We start from the raw sequence: 9,134 nt of genomic DNA on the forward strand, positions 1-9,134 counted from the left end.
CTCAGAATTGCAAGTAAACATTTTTTTTTTACCTAATTTTGGCAACGAAAACAAAATAAAGTCAGATTTGTGAGATAGAGCATCTTTTATTTTGAAGTGAAAGTGAAGTAACGTGGCCAAGTACGGTGACCCATACTTGGAATTTGTGCTCTGCATTTAACCCATCCAAGTGCGCGCACACACACACACACACACACACACACAGCAGTGAACACACACATCAATGCTGCAGCAGTTGGGGGATCGGTGCCTTGCTCAAGGGTCTCACCTCAGTCATGGTATTGAAGGTGGAGAGATTACTTGCAAGTATTTTGTATTACTTTCAAGTTTTTATTACATTACAAGATTTCATAAAAATATAAGCCTAAATACAATATTTAAATAGACAGAATGGGAGAACTTCTGAGATATCGACATTGTTCATTCCCATTTTAAAATATGTATTCCAACAAATTCAAAATAAACGAATTTACACCGATTTTCTCCAAAATAAGTCAGGAAATCCCAGTAACGTTAGTTCTATGACCCTGTCGGTATTGCCGTTTTAACCTCCTTAAACTTGTAGGCTAACTTCCATGTTACTGTTCTTAATTTTAGCAAGTATCTTTTCCATTGGGTAGTAGTACCTATTCTTGCCTTTTTAAAAGATACCTAGTAAAATGTTAAATCAGCTTGCCATACTATCTCGCCTCAAAGCTAACGTTACTCAATAAAAATGTAAGAACGCTAACGTTACTACGACGAAGGCGAGTCAGCTAGCGAATCAGGAATCGCTCAAATCCGAACAAGTTAGCAAAGCCCTGGCTGTAGTAGAGAAAAAAGGGCGACCGTCTGAAAAGAGGAGGAGTTTAATCTTGTACGCTTCCGGTTCATAGTAGTAGAGCGTGCGGTGTTTCTGCATCATCAGTTTGTACTGTGAATCATTGACTCGAGATACGCTAAAGAGCAAGAGAGGTTAGTAAACTAATAGTATAATTACAGGTTCATCGGGTTTATCAGTGGTTATCTCAGCGATGGTTCTTGTAAAGCGACTGTAAAGACAGTTTTAGTGTAACCTTAGCAGTTTTAGATGGTATGCTCGTAGACGACAGTAATCTGACTCTACCAGCAGTGAATAATCACCTTTATGAATCAAAGTGCAGTAAATGGCTTGCACGATTTTATTGCCACATTATGTTGCATTAAACTTCATTTAGATTAACTAGCAATTTTGTATTAACAACTATGGCTTGTTTAAACCAAGGAAAAAGACATACATGCAACAAATTTGACCCTGGACCACAAAACCAGTCATAAGGGTCAATTTTTTTTAAATTGAAATTTATACATCATCTGATAGCTGAATAAATAAGCTTTCCATTGATGTATGGTTTTCTACAGGATTGTTAGGATAGGACAATATTTGGCTGAGATATAACTATTTGAAAATATGGAATATGAGGGTGCGAAAAATCAAAATATTGAGAATGTTGTCTATATGAAGTTATTTGCAATAAATATTACTAATCAAAAATTAAGTTTTTATATATTTACGGTAGGAAATTTACAAAATATCTTCATGGAACATGGTCTTTACTCAATATCCTAATGATTTTTGGCATAAAAGAAAAATCGATCATTTTGACCCCATACAGTGTATTATTGGCTATTGCAACAAACATACCCGTGCTACTTATGACTGGTTTTGTGCTCCATGTGACCCAATCAAGCCTCATGACATGACTTGTGTATTATAGTTATTGACATTAAATGTCATAAATTTCATTACCCAGCATGTGTTTTTTGACTGATGTACAGTGTTTTGTCCTTTTATCTACCAGTGTAATCTAGATAATGGCTGAAAAGATTGATCCCCCTGTCATCCTGGGTCATAATTTATGGGGAACCTTAACACATCATTGTGGGTCTGACCTGCATCATCATGATGTGGCTGATGGGCCAGACAGGTAATGAACATGTCATGTATCAGTCCTAGAGTGAACATGAAGTCATTCGCATTTGGTCCGCCACATTCTCCAGAATGTAGTTTGCAAAACAGCATTGTCTGTTGCAGAATATATATGGATTACAACGCCACCACACCGGTCGATCCAGAGGTGGTCAGGGTTATTACTGATGCTTTAACTGATGCATGGGGAAATCCCAGCAGTAATTACCTACCAGGTATGAGGCTCTCAAGGATAGATGATTGGCAGATGTCTTACATGTCACATTTAAAGGCATAGTTCACCCAACATTTTCTCATCATTTATTCATCCTCATGTCCTTCTAAACCTGTGTGCATTTCTTTTCTTTTATGGAATACGAGAAAATATTTTGAAGAAGGGTGGGAACCAAACACCCCCCACCCCAAAAAAAAAAAAATTTTTTTTTTTTTTTAAATGTAATATAAAATTCTTAAAATACAAGAGTAATAGAATCTTGAGTTTCACAGAAGAAAGTGAAACAGGTTTGGAATGACATAAATGATGATTGTTTTTGGGTGAGCTATCCATTGAACACAATCTCATATATCATCTGATTTTAGGTCTGAAAGCCAGAGACATCATTTACCATTCCAGAGACACTATTGCCAGGATGGTTGGTGGAAAAGCAGCAGACATTATTTTTACTTCAGGAGGAACTGAGGTGAGGGTTTCAAGTGTCTCAGGTTAAATAGAAATTAATTTATCTTCTTTTCCTCTTTAATGTTTTTTTTAATCTTTTTTTTTTTTTTTTTTTTTTTTTTTTTTATAGCCGTATAGTGAAGGCCCTATAGGCTGTTGCATAATTCACATTTCCACCATCCCCGTCTAGTGTTGTAACATGCTCAAAGTTCTAACTATTTTAACTTTGACGCTCTTTACCACTGACTTTATGAAGCACAAACAAGCAGACATTTCGCATGACATATTGTTACTGCTGGTGTGAAAATATAGAAGTTGTATGACATATTGAAGACACATGAATTGTAATAAACACATTAAAAATTCTATGCAAATGAATACAGTAGTAATATAGTATAATAAATATAACAACTAATACAATAAAAATGCACTTATTAGGGCTACAGTCACATTTACAATAGGAAAGCGTTATCCGGAGTTTTGCACAAGGGTAAAAAATGTCACCATGTTGACCAACAGAAAGCTGCTTGGTTTGAAAGTGAATTTGTATATGAGTGGTGCTTGCAAAATTTCACTGAAACTTCACCGAAACTCGATCATGTCGTAGTGTCCTTGTCATTGTACAGTTGTATTTGGTGTTGCCTGATAAAAACCATAGCAAATGCAAAAATGTTTACATGAAAACGAGCGGGTGTCAGAAACGTAATGTTACGTAGCGTTTTGTGTCCTGGATTAACCTGGGGTATTTCTGCTTTTTTATCTGCTGTTAGAGAGTGAATATGCATTTTCAGGCCAAACATTCGTGCTGGTGTGAACAGCTCTTAAGATTGTAACACTATCTTTAACCCTTCATGTGTCTGTCCTAATTGTGCATGCCACTTGTGTTGAGAGGTGCATTAAATTTGTGGTGAAATTTGTGTGAAAGGATCTTTACTTCCACTGTATCTTTATTTAAGCTCACTTTTTTTCCCCCTGGACTTTCAGGCCAATAATCTGGTGTTTCACACAGCTGTGGAGCACTTCAGGAAGAGCAAGACTTCCGCACAGGGAGATATGAATAGCGAGCAGCTAAATGGAAGAGGCTCCCTGCCCCATATTATCATCTCTAATGTAGAGCATGACTCCATCAAACTCACAGCTAAACACTTGTTTAAAGAGGGCAAAGCAGGTCAGCAGGCCTGTTTTCTGTCTAAAACTTTAAATGGAAATATTGTTCTCCAAAGATGTTGTTTTAGGAAGTGGACAATAGTTTACTACTGTATTGCTATCTGTATTACAATATGAATATTACCAAAGATCTTTGTGCTCTGATTGGACTTGATTGGGTTCTCGTTGTAGATGTCACATTTGTGCCCGTTTCCAAGGTGACGGCACGGGTGGAGGTCGAGGATGTCATTGCAGCGATTCGTCCCACCACCTGCTTGGTGTCAATCATGCTGGCCAATAATGAGACAGGCATTATTATGGTGAGAATGTTGCTTTGACTACAGTCTCAATAATGTATTGAACTATTTCTTAGTTAAACAATCATGTGTCTGTCCTAATTGTGCATGCCACTTGTGTTGAGAGGTGCATTAAATTTGTGGTGAAATTTGTGTGAAAGGATCTTTACTTCCACTGTATCTTTATTTAAGCTCACTTTTTTCCCCTGGACTTTCAGGCCAATAATCTGGTGTTTCACACAGCTGTGGAGCACTTCAGGAAGAGCAAGACTTCCGCACAGGGAGATATGAATAGCGAGCAGCTAAATGGAAGAGGCTCCCTGCCCCATATTATCATCTCTAATGTAGAGCATGACTCCATCAAACTCACAGCTAAACACTTGTTTAAAGAGGGCAAAGCAGGTCAGCAGGCCTGTTTTCTGTCTAAAACTTTAAATGGAAATATTGTTCTCCAAAGATGTTGTTTTAGGAAGTGGACAATAGTTTACTACTGTATTGCTATCTGTATTACAATATGAATATTACCAAAGATCTTTGTGCTCTGATTGGACTTGATTGGGTTCTCGTTGTAGATGTCACATTTGTGCCCGTTTCCAAGGTGACGGCACGGGTGGAGGTCGAGGATGTCATTGCAGCGATTCGTCCCACCACCTGCTTGGTGTCAATCATGCTGGCCAATAATGAGACAGGCATTATTATGGTGAGAATGTTGCTTTGACTACAGTCTCAATAATGTATTGAACTATTTCTTAGTTAAACAATCACACGATTGTGTTTTGGCCATTGGGATGATGCTTAATTATGAGCATGATATTGGTTTTATACAACATTTTATAAACATGATGTTAATAAAGATCAACTTATATTATAGACACAGTATGGCTAGTTAATTTTTGCTCTGCCAAAAAAAATACAGTAGTTTTTTCTGCCATGATTTAGCATAAACACTGAAAGTAACCACTGGGATTCTCCTTTCAACAGCCAATTAAAGAGATTTGTCAGAGGGTGAGGGAAGTAAACAAACAGAGGGCAGCATTAACTCCCAGAATCCTCCTGCACACCGATGCAGCACAGGCTATTGGAAAGATACGAGTGGATTCACATGAGCTGGGAGTAGACTATATTACCATTGTAGGACACAAGGTAAGTAACGAGACACTTTTGATATATCATCTCTCTCTAAGCGAAGAAAATTAGATATGGCAATCCTGTCGATGGTATGTTTCAGTTTTATGGCCCTCGAATTGGCGCTTTGTTTGTGAATGATCCTGGAACCACAAATCCGGTTTACCCTCTGTTTTTTGGAGGAGGACAAGAGCGCAACTTCAGACCAGGGTATGACATTGTTTATTGTGTGGAGGGGTTTCATGTATCGGTGATGAATTACTGAACAGAATTAAAACAAGTATGTTACTGACTCTGAAATCAATGATGTTGTTATCTTTTTATTTCTCAGAACTGAGAACACAGCAATGATAGCTGGTCTGGGAAAGGTAAAACCCACTATGTATCATAAGTGTCATTTATTTATTACTTAATTTCTTAATTAATGGATTAAATAATTTAATGTTTGTACATTTAACATGGGTAACATGATTTATTTATTTATTAGGAGTAATGTAACTGTTTGTACAATAGGGGGAAAAAAGTATTTATTATTTTCAGTGCTACATTTGTTTTACAGAACATTTTTTATTTATTTTTTAATTCTTTGAAAAGGCTGCAGAATTGGTCAGCTTAAATCTAGCAGAGTATGAAGCCCATTTCCTGGACATCCGATGCTATCTAGAGCAGAAGCTGCTTGTAAGTCTTGTTTCTGCCTTATTATAGCTGACTGGTACAAATATTTCAGTAGGTATTGATGTAGCCTGTATTTATATACAGATTTTGTTTTTTCTTATTTTTATTGTATTTAAATTTTTAGGCTGTCTTTGGAAGAGATAAGATTCATTTTAACAGCCATTTTCCTGGCTCAGACATTTTGCCCAACACATGCAATGTATCCATTTTGGGAAGGGGACTTCAGGGTGAGTGAATGGTCATTTTCTAACCTTGTAATTTGTATTTCACAGCACATGAATGGAATATGTTTGTACATCCAGATATTTTTTACAGATTACATGTATAGTGCACATATGTACATTAAAGAGTCATCACAGTAACGATATATTTAAGCTTGGTTAAATGAAATTTCCTATAACAGCATTGGTTTGTTTTTACATATATGTTGGTCAGAAGTGGGTCGGGGTCAGGTCTTGACCCTGCAGATTTGTAAAACACAAGAGCTTTTGTGAATAATTAATGAGACTCTTCCCCCCTGCTGTAGGGCGTAGAGTGCTGTCCACCTGTAGGAGGTTGTTGGCCAGTGTGGGTGCTGCCTGCCACTCAGACACAGGAGATCAGTAAGTCATCTGTACTTACAATGAAAAAGTTTGAAATCAATATCATTTCTTTTTTTGTATAAGGACAAGTGTGAATTTTCACCAGTTGTGTGTCAAATCCTTACAATTTTCAAGTGTCTAAATAATTACAGCACTCAAAAACAAATGTAGCCAAACACATCCATCCTGTATATTGACTGTATAGGCTTGTGCACTCTACTGTGCTCTAGACGGATCAGAACGTGGAAAATGTTTTTTAGCGGCAATTTGGTCATGTGCTCTCATTTCCTTAGACCTTCCCATATTCTTCTAAGCTGTGGGATTCCATATCATGTGGCTACCAACTCTTTGAGGATCAGTGTGGGTCGAAGTACCTCCCGTGAAGATGTGGACATTGTCGTGGAGGATCTGAGAGACACTGTAGAGCAACTGGAGCGGATGAACTAGCACAATGGATATTTTACCTGCCTATATATATGGATATTGAACTCCAACCAAAAAGGACAAGCTTCATTGAATGGTTTTAGCTTACAGCTATGTGGCTTTGCATATAAATTAGATGATGTGTCATCAGTATAGAGTTTAGATTTCAGGGTCATTGTCAGATTGCACTATATTAGGGGTGTCCCCGAATAGTGATGCTTCGATTCGAGGAGCCTGATTCGTCTCACAGTCGAATATTCGCGGGGTGATATGATCATGCCATTTTGGCTATATGGGGGTGCTCAATGTCTGATTTCACATCGAACTACCGGTTTTCTCCCAGTAAGTTAATATACAGCCTATTATGATAATGCTGTAAATAAGAATCTTAAAAGAAAGAAGCTTTAAATAAATATTTTAACATGCGTGAATAAATCCAACTTCCCCTATAGATTAAAGTTTCACTTTCTAATCCATCAATGGCGGAGGAGCATGGCGGCAGGGATTTAAATCTTTAACAAGACTCAAATTGACACAGGCAGTGTGTAAGACTTCTTTTTTTTTTTTCTTTTTCGATCAGGTAGGGTACAACAAGTGATTTCAAAACGTTTCAGTCGGTTTATTTATATCGTGTATATATTATTTATCTCGTATAAGATGCATTTGGTTGAGTTACGCTGCAATAAAGCGCTTCATTGTAGTACTACGGTGATTATCTCTTCAGCGCGCGGTGCGAGCAGAACAACAATGCAGTCAGAATATTAATAACTGTGACTGGCACTGTCATATACATAGCATTATAATGAGAACACTATTATAATAAAACGCTGTGATTTTTTTTTAGTGTTTAGTTGTGTTTCTGCATGTTATTGCGTGAAGAACGCATCCACAAAAGGAGTTCATTCAGAGCCGCGCAGACGCGTTCATGTGCAATCGGGCGTTTTGTGCAGATAGCCTATAAGTTGTAATATTAACGTTATGTTATATAAATAACGAAGCATATTCTATGTGAGATAAATGAGTTAAATCCCATTGATTAAAAACCTGCTATCATATGCTTCATTCTACTTCAGCGCGCGCAGCTCAAAACAGAAATTCAACATTATAACTACGATCATATACATAACGTTATAATGAGAGCACTATTGTAAAAAAAAAAAAAATGTTGTGAATTCTTAAGGGTTTTTAATGTTAACTATCTTTTAATCAAAACATAAAACATTATTTACCCCGTTTGTATCTGCGAGGCGTCCCTTACACATTATCCTGGAGTATTTATGACTGTCGAACGTCTGACTTGACTCTTGGTAATGTATTTTGCCCCGCCCCCAAATATATGATTCGACTATCAGTCGACTATCGGCATGATTCGACTATGAAAATCCTTAGTCGGGGACACCCCTACACTATATTAATCTAAGAGCGCTTTATTTAGCAGAATATAATATTTAATATAAATCTTATTTGCTTTGCAAATAGATTAGATAGTGTGTCATGAGACGAGAGTTCAGGATTCAGGGACATTGTCAGGTTGCACTATATATTGATCTAAGAGCTTGTTGTTTAGCAGAACATAATGTTTAACATAAATATTACTTGGTAAAGCATATTTCATATATGGAACTTCAGGGAATTTAGTTGATAAATAGTAAAAAAAAAAAAAAAGTTTGCAAAAAGTAATTGAATTGTTTATTTCTGTCACTGGGAAACTAACCAACCACTGCACAAAATGAGAGGAATATGAAAATCGGCTCTCTGTAACAGAAACAAAAATGCACTGCAAAATATTGTTAGCAGTAAAATGACATTAAATATCAAGATGATATTGTTTGTATGTATTGCACACCCCTATTTGTATATGACTGCTGACTTTGGTCATTTTGAGTCAGAGTTCTTTTTAAAAGGGATTTTTAGTTATTTGGTTTTGATATTTAGCCGTTTGCCCCTCCTGATTTTATATAAAATACCCTATGGTATGTTGTGTTTTTAAAAATGGTTTCTTAATTGAACAATGTGAATTGTTCTAATTATGTTGTAGATGTTCATACCCTATTTTTCAGGGAAACAACAGAGACCTGTTCATTTTATCTTGCCGGCTGTACTTAGTTACATTGGGATGTGATGGAGCGTGCACGTTGAGAATGAGACGGAGATATCTGTTACCAGTACAACAAAGCTGCACCAGTATTATTAAATGAGCTAAATGGACTCTCTTTAACATCTAAGTGCTGATCTGATCTCCCCTGATGCTGAATCATTAAAGTTCATATGCTCTGACCAAA

The 9,134-nt window shown here is 36.8% G+C and overlaps 1 protein-coding gene across 1 annotated transcript; it reads left to right on the plus strand.

The window, feature by feature from the left end:
• Window positions 1-355: 355 nt before the first annotated feature.
• On the plus strand, window positions 356-9,134 carry scly (selenocysteine lyase). Its single transcript, XM_058779352.1, has 13 exons — window positions 356-954; window positions 1,821-1,946; window positions 2,054-2,163; window positions 2,528-2,628; window positions 3,591-3,774; window positions 3,945-4,072; window positions 5,030-5,191; window positions 5,277-5,383; window positions 5,505-5,541; window positions 5,768-5,851; window positions 5,973-6,075; window positions 6,375-6,450; window positions 6,723-9,134. The coding sequence occupies exons 2-13, from the start codon at window positions 1,834-1,836 to the stop codon at window positions 6,874-6,876; spliced, it is 1,359 nt and encodes a 452-aa protein (XP_058635335.1). The 5' UTR covers window positions 356-954; window positions 1,821-1,833; the 3' UTR covers window positions 6,877-9,134.

Source organism: Onychostoma macrolepis, chromosome 06 (genome assembly GCF_012432095.1).
Source record: "Onychostoma macrolepis isolate SWU-2019 chromosome 06, ASM1243209v1, whole genome shotgun sequence".
Classification (NCBI taxonomy): Eukaryota; Metazoa; Chordata; class Actinopteri; order Cypriniformes; family Cyprinidae; genus Onychostoma; species Onychostoma macrolepis.

Bases quoted from the DNA above. Each gene is read 5' to 3' on its own strand.
- scly (XM_058779352.1), top strand. From the start codon at position 1,834: ATGGCTGAAAAGATTGATCCCCCTGTCATCCTGGGTCATAATTTATGG. The intron at 5,542-5,767 runs GTAAAACCCACT...TTCTTTGAAAAG, and splicing joins TGATAGCTGGTCTGGGAAAG to GCTGCAGAATTGGTCAGCTT. The intron at 6,451-6,722 runs GTAAGTCATCTG...TCATTTCCTTAG, and splicing joins CACTCAGACACAGGAGATCA to ACCTTCCCATATTCTTCTAA.